At 45.8% G+C, this 20,076-nt stretch overlaps 1 protein-coding gene across 5 annotated transcripts in view; it reads left to right on the plus strand.

Annotated features, from left to right (window-relative positions):
* LOC126458335 (uncharacterized) overlaps positions 1-20,076 on the plus strand; it is a 214,863-nt gene that overhangs the window by 87,480 nt on the left and 107,307 nt on the right. For all 5 annotated transcript variants that reach the window (XM_050095295.1, XM_050095300.1, XM_050095299.1 and 2 more), the window contains exon 2: positions 12,556-16,327. In XM_050095295.1, the coding sequence (XP_049951252.1) occupies positions 12,646-16,327 (3,682 nt within the window). In that variant the 5' untranslated portion in view covers positions 12,556-12,645. The remainder of the gene's footprint in view (positions 1-12,555; positions 16,328-20,076) is intronic.

Consider the following 20,076-nt stretch of genomic DNA (forward strand, 5'->3'; position numbering starts at 1 on the left):
TTCTCTTGTTAAATGAGAATGCTTGCTGTACTCTGTACATTAAGAAATACAACGCCAAACTTGTTTTCTTCATTTGCAGTATCTCGTCACCAGTAAATTCGACGTGAAAATGCTTAGAGGCTGTTAATCGCTACCAGTAATTAAACACGCCAAAACAGCTAAAGGCGACGTTCTCGGAAAGGTTTGGATCACTGTGTCTTAATGGTCATTATAAGGAGGGAGCACGCGAAACGTATTACCGATTATTGTAACAATAGAACCAGGGCGGCGAGGCGACAATATCGCACCCGGTTTCCGCGGAAACGGCCGCTCAACAGAGCCGCAGTGGCTATATAAGGCGACGCGCTGTCCCTGAAATTCAGTCGAGTCCGGCGGCAGGAGAGGGCAACACGGGGTGGCGGTCTCTGCGAGTTGTCATCTGAGTTCAGCCAAGTCTGCGACTCCACAGGTTCGTCGGCGAACCCGCGCCTGCGGCTCTTCACATCTAAGGCTCACACGACTGCACGTTGTCGACTTACCGCGTCGGTGGTCGACACATCTGTTTGGGACCTCTCTTCCGTCACTTCTATATGTGTGGCACAGTGCGTCTGGGACTACCATTTGTGCTACAGAGTTCTGACATAGAAATATTTTGTGACTGCTTATCTAAGACTCCTACGTTCCTGAACTCTACTTGTCTGTGAACCAAGTCGTTGAGGACTAAGCTGAGCGTTTCAGAATCTTCGCCAGCTGTCTGCGGTCTGTGAGTCTGTACTATGCATCCACAAGTCTATGTACCCGCGACTCTGGACCACGCGTCCGCGAGTTTACGCTGCGCATCCTAGAGCCTGCGATAACGTCCACGAGTCTACACTGTGTGTCCACGAGCTTACGTGATGCTTCGGTCAGGAGAACACTGCGCGAGAGGACAGAAGGCGTAGTTCGTGGACGTGTAGCGTAGGCTGCGTAGCGTAGGCTGCGTAGCGTAGATTCACGGACCTTTAGTGGAGAGTCGTGGACGCTTAGACTTGTTGATGCATCGTACAGACTTGCAGATCGCGGACTGGTAGCTGAGATTCTCTGACGCGGAGCATAACATCCCCAACGACTCGAATCATCGATGTGTAGAGCAGACATGGAGGAGGATTCGGTGTGTGGTCCTAAATGTGAGTCACAACCCTGTAGGCAAAACTTGTGTCCCAGATGTACCGCTCCAGACATGTAGGAGTCAGAAGAGCAGTCCCAGACAGATGTGTTGAGCCACAGGCGCGTAAAGTCGCCAACGCATAGTCATGCAGTTGTGTGAGCTGCAGATGTGAAGAGTCACAGACACGAATCCATCGACGAATCTGTGGAGTCACAGGCTTGTCTACACCCAGATGAAAATTCGCAGTTGCCATCACCATGTGTTGCTCTCTTCTGCTGCTGGACTGGATTAACTTTCAGGGGGCAGCGCGATACTACACTACGGGTCAGTGGCAGTCTGGTACGCATCGACCACTCTGCGGGACACCTCATCGACTCTGCGGGACACCTCATCGACTCTGCGGGACACCTCATCGACTCTGCGGGACACCTCATCGACTCTGTGGGACACCTCATCGACTCTGCGGGACACCTCATCGACTCTGCGGGACACCTCATCGACTCTGCGGGACACCTCATCGACTCTGCGGGACACCTCATCGACTCTGCGGGACACCTCATCGACTCTGCGGGACACCTCATCGACTCTGCGAGACACCTCATCGACACCACGCGACATCTGCTCAGCGACGCTGCCCCCTGCAGTGCCACGAGATGTCTACGGGCAGCTGGGCCCTCAGTTCCGACCAAGGTTTTTGGGAGGTTTTCCTTGGTTGTAAGGCGAATGCCGGAACTGTATACCCCCTCCCATCGACACAAAAAAGTGGAAAAATAAATTCTAAAATCTTACTTCCTCTTGTCTTTTTATTCAATTTTGATGTAAATAGAGCAATAAGTGACACCATTTAAGTGACACAATTTACTGTACCTGTAATTGCAGTGTATAGCTAGCTGACTGCATCGCTGAAGATGTAGTATGTAAAAGAGATCAGTGGACACACTGCAGTTGCGAGAGTACAGTGGCACACAGATTTCAGTTCAAACACACACACACACACACACACACACACACACACACACACACACACACACAGAGAGAGAGAGAGAGAGAGAGAGAGAGAGAGAGAGAGAGAGAGAGAGCTTTCAGAAAGGTCGAACAAAAGGGACAGAAAATTGTCTTTTTCTGCCTAATATCTTTCCCGCTGCTGCTTGATACCCTTTCTTATGATACAGTATGAATATTAATAAAATCAACAAACAGCAGACGGATTCCAGTCCTGACTGGCAATGGATGGAAAAAGGTCCTATGAACCCGGAAATGCATCGTGGCGACGGTAGATGTTCCTCCGACCAACTTGCCGCGTGTTCCTTGTGTGTTCCAGGCTGTGCGACTGACGCAGCGTACTGTAAGCAGCAGAACGGTCTGGCATTTATGTCGGGAAATCAAACCGTGATGGAGTTTGTGTACGGCCATGCAGATGCAAACGGTCAAGAGGCGGTAATGTGATAACAAAACAAGAGTCCTCACAGACACGAAGCACGTCACAAAACATTTGAAGCCCTTTTTGGGCGTTAGGGCTTTGTATGTTCATTTCAGAAAGACGAACCTGCAGGGAGGCGGTGGACTGTGCGTCACCAGATTTGGAGGACCAGGTTGTACACGATATTGAGACAAACCACAGTACACGCTCCAGGCCACTGCCCCACCAACTTGGTGTAAGCTAAAGAGCGATTATGTGTATCCTGCATGACAACCACTACCATCCCTATCACGTACAGCTACTGCAAGGATTACCAGCAACGGATTTCCCTCCATAGGAAGGATTCTGTGAATGGGTTTTGCACCAGACCATCGCAATTATGGGATTTCTGTCATCAGTCCTCTTACCGACGAAGCAACCTTTACCAGAACTGGCATCAGTCTGCATAGTCATCTGTGGGCTGCAGACAGGGTAAGTGACCAAAGGAACTTTCATTCGTCAGCGCCATCTACCGCGATAATGATACATTTCCGGAAACATGTTCATAGGAGTACTTTTCCTCCGTATCCAGTCAGGAATCCGTCCCTGCAGTTTGTCGATTTAAAATTATTGTTCACTCTGTATATTCAGCGAATGCTTTTCGTAATATTCCACTGTTCAGAGCTCATCGAAGCGTCAGATTTTATCTCTGGACTACAGCAATCTCTGGAAATCCAGCTTTTACTGGTGTACCTTAAAAGAGTTTCCTGTGTGTTTCACAGTAACCATTCACTTTTACCGAGAGAAATGGTACGGCGCGTGTAGATTCTTACTGGAACCAAGCTGATGTGCTAAATCGTATTCAGCCATCATAAAGCAATAGCCTGTGGCGCTCTGAAAAATAGAAATAGGTCCATTTAGTTTAGCGTCCCCTTATGCAGGGTGCGGCAGCGTTCCTAGTAGGATATTAAAAACACACCATCAGGCAGTAACTGTAATTTATTTATTACATGAAAGGTCAGGTAAGAGAGGCGGCCAGGAAATGTCATCAAAACGGGAAATTAATCTACTGGGATATGTCTGTCGCAAGAAACTCATGCAAATTCTGGCCACCATCCCTGAGTTGGATCGCATCAGAAGTGCCGTCGGTAGTGGCCAAGGGAATACGTTACGCCGAGTTATGGAAAGCTTCCAACAACGCCTAGATGAATGTGTCGTGCAGAGGGGGCATCATTTGACGGGAGTCATATTCAAAAAGTAATTCACGTAATGGACAGTGACTTACACATTAATAAATGGCATACCTTTAACTATTAATTGACATAAGAGGTAATAAATAAATTACAGTTACTGCCTGATGGTGTGTTTTTAATATTACACTAAGAATGCTGCCGCACCCTGTATTTACTTGTCACCGTAATCGAGGCCGCTAACGCATGCTTATGCGATGGCGCTCGACTCTGAGAGCCGTCGGTTCGAACCCTGGTGGTGTAAAATTTTCACTGCCAGTATTTGGCTGGTAAGAGGAAGAGAGAGATGGTGTAAAGTTCCTGAACGCCAGTCCATGCGGCAGAGTCTCATGAAGTAGGGCCACGTAAACCTGTTGATGGTATTCCGTCCGTCGAATACGGAAGTTAAGCTGGGCGCCCCCTTTTGGAGCTATTCTACGTATCAACACCGGGTTCCACCCTCTCCCTTCGCTTCGTCCATGACAACACAAACCGCACCACTGTACATACAATCATCACTCCCCTAGATATATTCTCTGAGTATGGGACTTTATGTCACGTAGGCGCCTTACATTTACTTACGACAGGGGGCTTTATGTTATGTATGTGTCTTACATTTACTTGTGACAGTGAGAAATGATTAAAAGATAACACACACTGCGACATGTGAAACACAGTCAGTGGACAGCTATCGTATGCAGTACCGAGGTGACTGTCGTGAAACATTATTCGAATGTCCAGTTACAGAATCAACTGCTCGTATAGTGCCGTGTGAAAATTTTGCCCCGCGAGACAAGAAAATAACTCCCCATCTCGAATCAAATAGGTGCGTCGTATTATCGGCCGCTGCCCTTGTATTTTAACCAGTATTGTACTTGATTGCGATCCCTAAGACATAAAATTGATACGAAAGGCTTATTTATCGGTCTAGCTGTAAGTCTATGTCTACACTCCGCAGATCATCTTACGGTGTGGGGCGGGGGTATCCCTAACATTTCCTAATATTTGGCGTTGTATTTCTTAATGTACAGAGTACAGCAAGCGTTCTCATTTAACAACAGAAATGTTACTGTATGTGTGCTTCTAAAATCCTTGTCCTCTGTATATTTCGCATGGAAACGAAATACATCATTCGATTCGTAATATTTCTGAAATGAAAGACCTTATTGTTTTTAAGAATGTTCGTACAAGTTTTCATTTCGTTGTCTCCAAAATAAGCACATTACTTACATTCGAGTAGATACTTAGAAGTTCATACTACATTACAGGGCGAACACACAACAAACAAAATGCGGATTTTTGTCTAAGCTTTCGAAACGTTTTCAGCAATTTCGGTGTGTGAGATGAAACGAATTCGCGTAGATAATACACTACTGGCCATTATTGCTACACCAAGAAGAACTGCAGATGATCAACGGGTATCCATTGGAGAAATATATTATACTAGAACTGACATGTGATTATATTTTCACGAAATTTGGCTGCATAGATCCTGAGAAAGCAGTACCCATAACAACCACCTCTGGCCATAATAAAGGCCTTGATAAGCCTGGGCATTGAGTCAAACACAGCTTGGATGACGTGTACAGGTACAGCTGCCCATGCAGCTTCAACACACTACAGTTCATCAAGAGTAGGGACTGGCGTATTGTGACCAGCCAGTTGCTCGGCCACCATTGACCAGACGTTTTCAATTGGTGAGAGATCTGGAGAATGTGCTGGCCAGGGCAGCAGTCGAACATTTTCTGTATCCAGAAAGGCCCGTACAGGACCTGCAACATGCGGTCGTGCACTATCCTGCTGAAATGTAGGATTTCGCAGGGATCGAATGAAGGGTAGAGCCACGGGTCGTAACACATCTGAAATGTAACGTCCCCTGTTCAAAGTGCCGTCAATGCGAACAAGAGGTGACCGAGACGTGTAACCAATGGCACCCCATACCATCACGCCGGGTAATACGCCAGTATGGCGATGATAAATACACACTTCCAATGTGCGTCCACCGCGATGTCGCAAACACGGATGCGATCATCATGATGTTGTAAACAGACCCTGGATTCATCCGAAAAAATGACGTTTTGCCATTCGTGCACCCAGGTTCGTCGTTGAGTACACCATCGCAGGCGCTCCTGTCTGTGATGCAGCGTCAAGGGTAAACGCAGCCATGGTCTCCGAGATGATAGTCCATGCTGCTGCAAACGTCGTCGAACTGTTCGTGCAGATGGTTGTTGTCTTGCAAACGTCCCCATCTGTTGACTCAGGTATCGAGACGTGGCTGCACGATCCGTTACAGCCATGCGGATAAGATGCCTGTCATCTCGACTGTTAGTGATACGAGGCCGTTGGGATCCAGCACGCCGTTCCGTATCACCCTCCTGAACACAACGATTCCATATTCTGCTAACAGTCATTGGATCTCGACCAACGCGAGCAGCAATGTCGCGATACGATAAACCGCAATCGCTATAGGCTACAATCCGACCTTTATCAAAGTCGGAAACGTGATGGTACACATTTCTCCTCATTACACGAGGCATCACAACAACGTTTCACCAGGCAACGCCGGTCAACTGCTGTCTGTGTATGAGAAATCGGTTGGAAGCTTTCCTCATGTCAGCACGTTGTAGGTGTCGCCACCGGCGGCAACGTTGTGTGAATGCTCTGAAAAGCTAATCATTTGCGTATCACAGCATCTTCTTCCTGTCGTTAAATTTCGCGTCTGTAGCACGTCATCTTCGTGGTGTAGCAATTTTAATGGCCAGTAGTGTAGATACTTAGAAGTTCACATGGCGAACACACAGCAAACAAAATGCGGATTTTTGTCTAAGCTTTCGAAACGTTTGCAGCAATTTCGGTGTGTGAGATGATGATCGTGTAATAAGTCAGAACATGAAGTCCAATGCTTTACCACTGAAACTAATTCGCGTAGATAATGTACAGGCAATATGACGTAGCACAATAACAGTATGATCTGTCTTTGGTAGCAAACTGGATCAGTAGGAACAGGTCCTCTGGGTCAGTTTATTGTGTTGCTAATAAATTCTGGAGGCACAGCGACATGTTGGAAAACGGTTGATTTATATCCATAGGATACATCAGCTCCGGGATGGGTGCATGGAAACATTGTGCGTAGTTGTAACAGCGCAGAACGGTGCGTAATCAACAAAAGACTAGAATGAGATTTTCACTCTGCAGCGGAGTGTGCGCTGATATGAAACTTCCTGGCAGATTAAAACTGTGTGCCCGACCGAGACTCGAACTCGGGACCTTTTCCTTTCGCGGGCAAGTGCTCTACCATCTGAGCAACCGAAGCACGACTCACGCCCGGTACTCACAGCTTTACTTCTGCCAGTACCTCGTCTCCTACCTTCCAAACTTCACAGAAGCTCTCCTGCGAACCATGCAGAACTAACACTCCTGAAAGAAAGGATATTGCGGAGACATGGCTTAGCCACAGCCTGGGGGATGTTTCCAGAATGAGATTTTCACTCTGCAGCGGAGTGTGCGCTGATATGAAACTTCCTGGCAGATTAAAACTGTGTGCCCGACCGAGACTCGAACTCGGGACCTTTGCCTTTCGCGGGCAAGTGCTCTAGAGCACTTGCCCGCGAAAGGCAAAGGTCCCGAGTTCGAGTCTCGGTCGGGCACATAGTTTTAATCTGCCAGGAAGTTTCAACAAAAGACTAGATTTAAATCGAATGCGTGGTCATGGAGAAAGCAGTCTCCTTGGTTTCCCCCAGGGGAAAAAGTTGAATGTTAGATTGTTACAGAGTAACGACTTCACGCTGTACAGAATTTAACAAAAACAATATATTTAAATGCTGCATTTAAAAAAATAAAAATGAGAAATAACAGGTTCGGCGGATGTAATCATCTATGAACCTCCCATACAGGAAGATACTTACAGTTTTTGTAAAATAATGTTTCACTCATAGAGAAAGGTATCACGTCATGACCAATTTCAGCCATTTGACATCCACTAAGATCTTCTGCTACGTGCGCCCGCATTGTCCATACCTGTTTTCTAATATCATCTACCTACATTTTGTTATGTTGTAGTCTTGGACTTTTCTTGCATCTTTGAATCAGTCCACCAGAGAAATTCCTTGGTCTAACTTCCAACTATTCGCCAGACTAAATGCCTGTATCCACATTATTATCTTTACAGTCATAATTATCTTTTCCATTTCAGTCAGTGCAACGATCCACTCGTCCGTAGTAACCCCAAACACGCGTCTGTCCATTTTTCTCCGAGCATCTCACATATTTTGAATGGATTACATGTCAGAGCCATAAATCGAAACTGACAAGACCTAGTGTTTCTAAATTTTCAGTTTCAGGCACATAACGCGTCTCTTCGCGTGGTTTGCAGTTGCATATATGACTGGCACAACGGCATAAAATTGTACCTAAGGCAATGAAGACCTGCACGTCATCTACGCTCTGTGCAAGGACTGGAAACTGATCCTCGGAATAAATAAATATTAAGCATTGCGCGTAAATGGACAGAGTGATTTAATGTGGACCAGCGACATAAAACTAGATGTAGGAATGGTGGATGCTGCGTTAATTAATCGAAAGGCTTCTTAGGGTCATGTCGTTCATCTCTAAAACGATCTTGATTATTAAACTGTGGTGTGCAAACTGAACACCAGGTTGATTTCCGGAAAGTATGTGACTCGGTGCCGCACTGCTGACTGTTAACAAAAATGCGAGCATATGGAATAAGTTTGATGATGTGTGACTAGCTCTAAATCATTTTAACGTAATAGTAACGAGACAACTGAGTCGTTGGGAGTGTCCCAGGGAAGTGCGATGGGACCGCTCTTGCTCGCTATATACAATTTTACTATAGTGATCATTCCTTCCTTCGCAGGTGAGCGCCAACAAAATGTTTTCATACTCCAAGGAGAAAGTTGGTGATTGCAATTTTATGAGGAGGTCCTGCCGCAGCGAAAAACATCTTTGTTTTTATGACTGGAGTCCCAATTTGTGTGTCATATCCCAGGCACTATCTCCCCTATTTCATGATAAGACAAAACGAGCTTCCCTTCTTCGATCTTTTCCGATGCCTCGGTCAGTCTTATCTGGTGCGGATCCCACAACGCGCAGCAGTACTCCAGAAGAGGGCGGACAAGCTTAGTGTAAACAGTTTCTTTAGTAAATTTGCTTTCCCATTACATTATCTTTGACATCGTTCCAATGTACGTTATTCGTAACTGTAATCTCTAAGTATTTAGTTGAGTTTACAGCCGTTAGATTTGTGTGATTTATCGTGTAACTGAAATTTAGCGGATCCTTTTTGTGCTCATGTGGATAACTTTACACCTTTCATGTTTGGGAATCAGTTGCCACTTTTTGCACCGTACAGATACCTTGTATAAATCATTTTGCTATTAGTTTCGATCATTTGATGACATTACATGACGGTAAATGACAGTATCATCTGCAAACAATCTAAGAGGACTGCTCAGACTGTCTTGTAAATGATTTATCTAGATCAGGAACAATAGGCCTGTAACACTTCCTTGGGGAACGCCAGATATTACTTCTGTTTTACTCTATGACTTTCGGTCAGTTATTACGAGCTATGATCTTTCTCACAGGAAATCACGAAGCCAGTCACACTATTGAGACGACACTCCATAGGCACGCAATTTGATTAGGAGTCGTTTGTGAGGAACTGTGTCAGAAGCCTTATGGAAATCTAAAAATACAGAATCACTCTGACGTCCCCTGTCGATAGAACTCATTGCTTCGTGAAAATAAAGAGTTAGTTGTGTTTCATAAGGACGATATTTTATGAATCAGTGCTGGCTATTTGTTAACAGTTAGTTTTCTTCGAGGCTATTTTTTATGTTCGTGCACAGTATATGTTCCACGATCCTACTGCGGAATCGAAGTTAGTGATATGGGTCTGTAATTCAGTAGATTACTCCTGTTTCCTTCCTTGGGTATTAATGTGACATGTGCAGCTTTCCATCCTTTAGGTACGGAACTTTCGATGACGGAGCGGTTGTATATGACTGTTAAGTATGGGGCTATTGTATCAGCATACCGTGAAAGGAACATGATTGGTGTACCAATCTGGGCAGGAAGCCTTGCCTTTCTTAAGTGTTTTAAGCTGCTTCACTATACCAAGCACATCTACTTTTAAGGAATTTCAAAAAACAGTTTTTAGTAACTTTGCTTCAGAGTAGCTGTCGTCAATAACGTCACGATTTTTATCGTGCAGTAATGGTATTTATTGCGTCTTGATCTGGTATATTATATACATATGACCATAATCTCTTTAGGTTTTCTGTCAGATTTCCAGACAGAGTTTCCTTGTGGAAACTATTAAAAGCATCTCGCACTGAAATTTTCGCTAAATTTCGAGCTTCTGCAAAACTTCGAGAATCTTGGAGATTTTGCGTTCTTTTAAATTTGGCAGGCTTTTTTCGTCGCTTCTGCAATAGTATTCTGACCTGCTTTGTGTGTCATGGGAGACCAGTACCATCTCTTATTAATTTATTTGATATACTGTTTCTTTGAATTAAAACCACATCTGGTCATCGCTTGCATAGTCAGATTAGATGGAGTGGTGACTGTATCTTAGGAAGGTGTCAAGCGAATTTTTATCTGCTTTCTTAAATTTCCGTTTATTTTTGGTAAGTTTGCATATTACGATATTCACTCTAGCTTCAACAACCTTATGGCTACTAATCCCAGTATCTGTCATTATGCTCATTATTTGGTCAGGATTATTTATTGCTAAGAGGTCCAAATATGTTTCCACAACAATTTACTCTTAGAGTTATTCAAAACAATAGTCTGAGAAAGTATTCAGTACGATTTCGGACGACGTTTCATGCCTACAACCGAGTTCAAACACGTATTTTCCCCAACATATCGAGGGTAGACTGAATTCACCACCAACTATAATTGTAGGAGTGAGGTACCTATTTGAAATGACGCTCAAATTTCTTTGAACTGTTCAGCAACTGTATTATCTGAGTCGAGGGGTCGAGAAAAGAAACCAATTAGTAATTTATTCCAGTTGTCAAGTATAACCTCTACCGATCTAAATCACAGGAATTACCTTCGTCAATTTCACTGCAAGTTAAACTGTTTCTGATAGCAATAAACACTCCACCACCAACTGTATTTCACGTATACTTTCTAAACATGGTTAGTTTCTTTGTAAAAATTTCTGCTGAACATATTTCCGGCTTTAGCCAGCTTTCCATTCCTTTAACGATTTGAGATTCAGTGCTTTTTATTAGCGTTTGGAGCTCTGTTTTTTTTATTTTCCAACATAGCTACGACAGTTTACAACTGAATTATTGATTGTTCCCATGTCGACCCTCTTACTGTGGTCGTCCTACACCCATTGAGACAGAAGCCCTTTCTACTCTTTCCCAACATCCTCTAACCTAAAAAACCACCCATTCCCTTCCACGCAGCCCCTACTTCCTGTGTATCCGCTTCCTGCGTGTAGTGGACCTCTAACTAATTTAGCGGAACTCAGAAACCCTCCACCGTATGGCACCTACACCATCGCAGAACCGTCTGAGCCTCTGATTGAGAACCTCCACCCGGCTCTGTACTAAAGGACTGCAATCTATTTTGTCAACGATACTACAGATGGTGAGCTTCGCCTTCATCTCGCCAGCAAGACTGGCTATCTTCTACCTGAGCTAGCCATCCGAAACCAGAGAGAATTTCTTCCGAACCGTGACACACTGCCTCTGTTTCTTTAGAAGTTTCTCTACAGTGACTGTTTACCATGAGGTGTCAATGGGTCTCGGTTTTTTGTGTATTTCGGCAAATAGACCACCTCCATTTACCAATAGCCAAACTTAAGGTATATATTTTTACATTGTCCCTAAAAATCTCACTGCTGTCAATTTCGGGATGTAAACAATTTTCTGCACTTTGTATTTTGTGAGCTCCACTGTTTTGTAGGAGCACTTGAAACTCTGGAAATTTGTTGCGAATGCTTCGGGAATTAATTGCCTGAATTTTAATAGTGTCGCCGGGTCCAGAGCTATATGTACAGTAGAGAGAAATTTTTTAGTTAGATATGTTTGGATGGTTGCGGGGATGCAAGTATTTAACGATTAAAAGAATTAAAAAACTGGCTTTCTGGCTACCCACGTAATTTATTTGATGTTTCATCACATAATCTTTTTGGCTCCTCCGACAGATTTTGCATCCTAATTATAGTGTAAATTTGTAATTTCTACTTGTTGATACGTATAACATACTTGTCAGGGATGTGTTTTCTCATATCATCCTTGTATTAGATGTTTCGCATTGTAATACAGACAAAATTGTGTTTTCTTGTTCTTGCTTAGGATGGTTTTAATGTGTATAATCAGTTCGACGCTGGAATGTATATTCCGAAACCGATCATACATGTTGTACGAACAATTAACATCAATATGTTATCTTGTAGATACGAGATATTTCGTCTTTTACAACAAAAGTTTTTTTTTACTTCTGATCAAACGTTTCGCCTCTTCCTGCTAGCAGTCATTAGTGGTTCTCATTTTTCGATTCTTTTCATGTTTCCATCCGTTTTTCTGTAGGCACTAGATGCCCACAGTACGCGTTTCCAGTTCATCGTAGGTCACATTTACATAATTCACTAATCTAATCTTTTGAATGGCTGCAAATATTAAGAATAATATCCATAAAATGCAGCCTTTCTTTCACATAATAAGACCTCATAGGCTTAGTGTACTTTGGTTAGGTTAATTTTATATATTGGGTAATTTTGGGCAACTAAATGACACACACTTCATTTCTTGTTGCAGAGAAGCATGCCTTGGACGATGATCGCCCGCTGGTGCTAGGGAATATGGTCTCTCAACGCCAGTGCAACGGATATTTGTACAGTTACACAGATGCTTCCATTGTCACCAGAGTCACCGCTTGATGCAAGAGAGACAATGGATTCAGTGCCAGAAGCAATGAATCTGGTGAAATCTGGTAGGAACGGCGCCGGATCCCCTGCTAATGACACCCTGCGTGGTTCCACAGCAGTGGAGGGCAACGGAGAACTGTCTGTGACAGTTGTAACGCGTTCGAGAGAAGACGTTCAAGTCACAGAGGGGTTCAAGCAGAGCTCGATCACACACGTTGCAGTAACTGCCACTAGTACTAATGGCCAGACTAATCGACAGGGGATTAAGAGATATCTCTTCCGCGAGCCTCCACAGTTACAACCGCAGTCAGGCGCCGAAAGGAGAGTTTCTCAGGGTGAGATTGTCGGGACTGAAGACCAGGTTTCTCAGAAGACAGCCGCAGATGGTGGGAAACTTAGGGCAATGGAGAATGGCCGATGGATGGAGATGTCTGCTGCTCGTCCCGACGGAACTGACGTCCGAGTGTCGGCCACGAACATGACCCGGGACACCAACAGTGACGACGAATACATCGATGTCGAAACTTTCGACCCAGTCGAGGATCGACGCCAATGGCTGCTGGAGCAGAGTAGGAGGCTGGTCGCATCCAACCGGGTCCAGTACGAAGACATCACTCCACATCCTGAAATACCCTCTTCTGCTGAACAGATCAGTAGAGACACCACTGAAGCAGGAGGAGAGCACACTGCTATAGATGATGACCGCGTCCCTTCGCTGGACAGTGGCTGTTATTCTGATGAGGAAGTCAGAGTCAGGATGAGGGTATCCAGTTCTGACTGGAGCGACTCAGTTGGCGAAGCACACAGGAATAAAGAGAGTGGAACAGGAAAGCTTTCTTCTTCCAGTGTGACACCTGAGGATGCTGACAAATCTCACAGGCATAGCTACCGAGGGGTGTATTCTGTGAATGACGACAAGATGGCATTTTCACCTCCAGAGCCGACTAGTAGCTCAGACCGGCCAGCACCTAATCACGAACTTCGGCAAGTAGCGACTTTGAAACACAATGGAAACTCCACAATACATTCTCCCATCCACGTCCCGTACGTCAAGTCGTGTGGTGGATACACACTATATATTCCTGGAAAAGTCCTGCCGCCTGAGAAGGATATTTCTGTATCCAGCAATGGCAACGTGAGAGTTTCTGACACACTAAGTGGCCCAGTAAGTCGCAACAGTACCGAAGTGGTGTACACAATGGATACTTCTGCAGTGAGGATGTCTACCAGCACATCATCAGCAATTGACTCACATGTACTCCTTGACAACGTGAAATATGCTGCGGCAGTAGTTCAGCGCAAAAGCGTAGTGGTATCGACAGGTGATGATAGTACTCCACAACGAGAGCTCAACAGGTGTACTCCAGAAGAAGCTAGAGGGCATGATGAAATTCTAAGAACGAAATCTGTTGACAGGGCTAATGTACAGTTGTTACCTAACAACAGAGATGAGGCGCCGAATCGATATTTACAACAATTTAGCAGTTACAATCCAAATCGTGCAGTAATTATTCCAATTCCGAGTGAAAAATCAGCTTTCGTAAACACTTCACATAGTAGCGTGCACAGTGGATTAAAAGCTGTGGTCGCCCCGGGAAGGTATCTTCGTGTGGAAGGAAGTGTGTCTGAGACTAGAAATTCCAGGGACAGGAATGCTGTGGACTTTGAAAAAATGGCACCACCCCTGGAGACAGTGCACAGATATATTCCCAGTGGAACATTTATTCCTCGCGGTTACATTACTCCCCCACCTAGAATGGTAGTGAAGAACCCAGTAAGTAGTCGAGCTGATTTTAACGCAGCAGTGATAGGAGGTACAACACACCCAAATGGCGTCAACAGCAGCAATGCGCGCCGTAGATCTGATGCCAGAATGACACCTGATAATTCAAGAGATAGCGAGTATGCATACCACCACAGCAAACCCATAAGGGTTGTTTACACCCCAATAAGTGACATAGCTGACGACGAACCTCCAAGAAAAGTGTCCAGGTTTTCTTACGGCAACGAAAGGCTGTTATCAATTGCCGAAATCGAGCACGAATCTCAAACTGCTGTGCGACATGCTCGCTATCTGACGACAGAAGCCATGACTGTCGGAGCGCAATCGCGAGATGCTGAACTAAGATCGATTAATCATTGGCCAGTCGCATATGGTTCTCATATCCTGAAGACTTACCTAAGAGGGCAGGATGCGCTCGGCCAGGAATCGGTGCACCGCTCTAATAGTCCCGCATCTAGAGATGCAGTACCCGATTCGGAAACCAGCTCTGTCAGGCAGTGGCGCATGAGATTTGGGGATCGCCTACGTGCAGAAGAGGAATTTAATCCAGTTGACAGGAAGGAACGGATTTCAAGACCAGAAATTGAGAGCGTCACTTACGAAGGTAGTTGTAGGAAGCCATTGAACGACTATAATTCTAAGGGCGATGTGAATGGCACGCTCGACCTAAGTAAGAAAGATCTAGTCCAACAGAGGGACGGGGCTGTGTCTGCGAAGGAAGCGGTCCATTTTGAACGTGGGGAGTCACGATACGTTAGTTCTGACGAGCGTTGTTCGCCAACTGAACGGAACCCAAAATCACACAGGGACCCGGTGGTGACTCCCGCCAGTGTGATAGTGACAAGTGGGGCGGGAGGCAGTGGAAAAGGAGTCCACTCTGGTGGAGAGCACTCGAGACAAGTCGTCAGGACAGTTATAGTTTCAGCTGACAGTCGGAAGGTCGGTAGTGGGCAGAAGTCGTCGCCACTCCAGCCCGAGGTGGAAACTGAGCGGTTTAGAGAAGTGAGGTCCGAGGGTCGCACCGCGGAACCTTCTACGGTGTTGGCTCCAGAACCGGGTGGACAGAGGAGTAGGTACATGATAACGAGAGAGGGAGACGGAAACAGGTTCGTAATCCGTGAGGTCGGAAGTGATGTGAGGACAGCAGCAGGACAGCTGATTGCGATTAAGGAAAGGATAGAGAGTGAATTGGGTGGAAGTCCAACTGGTGCGGTGCAGGGGAGGCGCGTGCTGAAAGATGTGAACAGGGGTGAGGTGGGTGCCGTCCGTTCCTCAAAGAGTCCGCCAGACGACCGGCACCGCCCTCCAGCCTCGGTCATCAGGACGGCACCCCGCGCACCGTCTCGGGAGAGTCGACCGGAGCAGCAGAGACCGACCGAGGGAGACCTGTCGGACGACGAGGTGGTGGAACTGTACCGCGTGCGACGGGTCCTCCCCGGCGGGATGCCGCACTTCGAGCCCACGGCCGGCGAGTGCGCGTGGGCGGACGCCGAGTGGGCGTCCGGCGGGGGCAGGGTCGAGGACGAGTCGGTGTACGGCCCGTCGGACAGCGACGAGGACCGCGCGCTGCGGCTGCGGGTGTCGGTGATCCTGTGGGCGCTGCTGGGCGGCGAGCGGCTGCGCGCCGTGGGCTGGCCGCGGCAGGCGGCGCGGCGCGTGCTGTGGCGCACCGTCGACGTGTGCTGCGCCGTGGCCGGCGCCAAGAGCCCGGCCGCCGTGCCGCTGCCCGCCGACCACGACTGCGGCGCCGACATGGCCTGCTTCCGCGACCACGCGCACCGCTTCCTCGAGGTGTGCGCGCCGACGCGCGACCACTGGAAGCGCTACGGCTGGGCCTCGCTCACCATCGACGCCGTCGTCGCCAAGGTCTACAGGGAAGGTGAGCCAAGCGCGAGCGCACACAGACTCCAGGAAGGCATTAGTCACGTATTCCTTTCCTTACCCTTAGGTTCACAGACGAATGGGAAAACTGGTAGAAGCCGACCTCGGGGAAGATCAGTTTGGATTTCATAGATATATTGGAACACGTGAGGCAATACTGACCCTACGACTTATCTTACAAGGGAACCCCCCCATCGCATCCCCCTCAGATTTAGTTATTAGTTGGCACAGTGGATAGGCCTTGAAAAACTGAACAAAGATCAATCGAGAAAACAGGAAGAAGTTGTGTGGAACTATGAAAAAAATTAGTAAAATATACAAACTGAGTAGTCCATGCGAAGATAGGCAACATCAAGGACAAAAGGAGTCAAGGAGCGCAGTTTGAATGCGCCGCGACAGCGGCTCGTTCGTTCGTAGCGCAGCTCTGCACCACGAATAATATTTAAAGAGCTGAAAATGTTTTAAAAGGATGGGATAAAATACCAGGCAAGCTTATTACAAATCATAATGCAAGTTCTCACTAAGTAGCTCTATTCAAAACATTTAGACAGATTAAATTATTACACATCTTTACGAATCAGTACCCAATGGCGTCCTTCTCTCAATCTTGACAAAAGAATGCTACACAAGCATACAATATAGCGTCACAGGCTCTTCTTACTCACGTAACTCCAAGAAGACGACAGAGAAATTAATTCTCGATCACTACTATTTATACTTGTTATGACATATTCTCACCTTTGTTTGATATTTAATAAGTATCGTCTGTGGCGGTTTCAGTACTCGCTGACACAGATATCTTTAAAAAAATCGTTACGTAATTCTATACAAGTATAAAACATGGCACATAATGGTTTTCTTTATTACATAAAGTTCACACAATCGTTGTCCACGCAATTACAATCATCCAGTTCAATTATTCTTTTCTCCTTTATTACCACATATAATATGTGTTTTGCTAGGAGAAGTTACATTATGTAAGAAAAAACATACAACAGTGACGTACACTGCACCTCCACCCCACACTCACTCCTCACCAGATAGGTTTTCCAGTATTTAATTAGTGGCACTCCTTCCAACCACAGTACAAGAATTTCCGACTATATGAAATATTCCAGAAATCTGACCTTTTTTGATCGCTATTGACTGGGCTGTGATGCCAACAGCACAGTCGGCTATTTCTTTAACATTATTAATTTAAACGTGCCTGTGACTTTTGTAAATGTTACCCTAAAACTGATTACGTTGACAATTTGATCCAGACATAACCCTAATAAGCAAAGCAGTTTCGTAGTGAAGGCTTGACGAGTACAACTGTGTACAGTTTTGTGAATTTCACACAAACGTCAATTTTTACAGGTTAGGAGTGCTCGTCTAAGCCGGTGGCGTAACAACGGCAGTCAGTAAAGACCAAAGGATGTCGAAAGTTGGAAACCATTCGTACAGTCGCAAATTTTTTGTGCAGTGGTAGGACAAAGTGCCATTGAAAACATAGTAGAAATCCTGACCGGTGGGGAGCTGAGAGTGGGAGTGGAGGTGCGTTTGGAGGTCACTTTCGTACTTTTTTCTTGAATAACTGGGAAAGTACAATTTCTAACGAGAAATTTCCCCAAGAAAAAGTCGTTTAATTTTTTCTGTAGGACTAAAAGACTGCACGTAGCCAGCGAGAGAATACGAAAATCCCACACGTGTTTTATGAAGGCCAGATGTAATATTTCGGGTTGCATAACACGACAGTGGTAGGGGACGTGGAATCACCCTTTGTTCGTACATTACGCGTATTCCCAGACTTTATTCATCTGGTATTTGAGAACAATATCACTTAGTTACCTGCAAAAAAATTTACGTATAATTTTAAACCTTTATGAAACTTTTTCTTGCTGAAATCCTCCACAACAAGAAACACGTGAATTGCTTACTACAACATTTTTGTTGTTCATGCGTTAAAGCTGCCGCATCCGACATGATGTTTAAATTTATTACTTATTTGCTACTAACTATATTCGCAATACATTACGTAGACAGCGGGCCGGAGTGGCCGAGTGGTTCTAGGCGCTACGGTCTGGAGCTGCGCGACCGCTACGGTCGTAGGTTCGAACCCTGCCTCGGGCATGGGTGTGTGTGATGTCCTTAGGTTAGTCAGGTTTAAGTAGTTCTAAGTTCTAGGGGACTGATGACCTCAGAAGTTAAGCCCCATAGTGCTCAGAGCCATTTGAACCATTACGTAGACAGTATCAACATATGCCGCTGAATGTACCTGTCATATCATTATACGACAAAATGGTTCAAATGGCTCTGAGCACTATGCGACTTAACTTCTGAAGTCATCAGTCGCCTAGAACTTAGAACTAAATGAACCTAACTAATCTCTGGACATCACACGCATCCATGCCCGAGGCAGGATTCGAACCTGCGACCGTAGCGGGCGCTCGGTTCCAGACTGTAGCGCCTAGAACCGCACGGCCACTCCGGCGGCCATTATACGACAAATATTTCAGGAGATGTGACGTCAAAAACATTGAACTACGTGAAAACGCAACTGCAGGACGAATTCGCTAGCTATAGAAGTGAAATGAATGTACAAGTACCAGTGAAATATGTTGAATATATTTGAAAATATGTGACATGAGGTTATGCAAGAGCAAAGCCCCGGATAAAGTACTTCTCCTAAACTCCTGGATGATTTCGCCCAAAAGCTGGTATACATATTTTTACAATCTGGAAAGAAACACTGTGAGAGACACAAGTAGCAACCTGTTATTACAGTTGAAGTGGTATCGGAAAGAGGACAGGGGAGGAGGTGATGGACAGACAAAGAGGGGGCAGGAGGAAATGGACCCAGACATAAGGGAGGAGGAGGAAATGACAGAGAAAGGGAAGAGGCGGAGATGCAGAGAGAGAGGACTGGGGAGGAGATGAACAAAGAGTGAGAGGAAGAGGAGATAGAGATGGCGCGGACGAGATAGAGGGAACAGAAGGAGATGAAGGAGGAGTAGATTGAGAGAGGAGAAAGAGCACACGGACAGAGGGGGACGAAGACTAGGTGCTCCGAGAGAATGGGGAGGAGGAGATGGAGCCGGCCGAATTGGCCGTGCGGTTAAAGGCGCTGCAGTCTGGAATCGCGAGACCGCTACGGTCGCAGGTTTGAATCCTGCCTTGGGCATGGCTGTTTGTGATGTCCTTAGGTTAGTTAGGTTTAACTAGTTCTAAGTTCTAGGGGACTAATGACCTCAGCAGTTGAGTCCCATAGTGCTCAGAGCCATTTGAACCATTTTTGAGGAGATGGACAGAGAGTGTGGGAGTAGCAGATGGCCAGAGAGGGGGGGTAGAAGGGGATGGACGGCGGATGAGGGGTGGAGGAGGTGGAGAAAGAGAGAAGGGAGAAGGACAGAAATAGGGCCGGAGGAGATTGACAGATAGAGCAGGAAAAGGGGGATGGACTAACAGAACTGAAATAAATTCATACCCAGGCATTGCCGAGTATTCACCTAATCTCGAATAAAACACATTGTTCCATTGAAGCTGTCTTGTTGGTCTTCAGTCTGAAGACCGGTTTGATATAGCTTTCCCCGTTACTGTAACCTGTGCTATCCTCTTCATCTTTGAGTAACTACTGCAATCTATATCCTATTGAACGTGTTTACTTACTCATCTCTTGGTCTCCCTCTATAATAACCTTTAATTCTGTTGCGCAGTGCAGTTGTGACTTAATAAAGCAATGAAGTACAGCTGAGAAACAGTTATATC

This window comes from Schistocerca serialis, chromosome 2 (assembly GCF_023864345.2).
Source record: "Schistocerca serialis cubense isolate TAMUIC-IGC-003099 chromosome 2, iqSchSeri2.2, whole genome shotgun sequence".
In the NCBI taxonomy this organism is placed as follows: Eukaryota; Metazoa; Arthropoda; class Insecta; order Orthoptera; family Acrididae; genus Schistocerca; species Schistocerca serialis.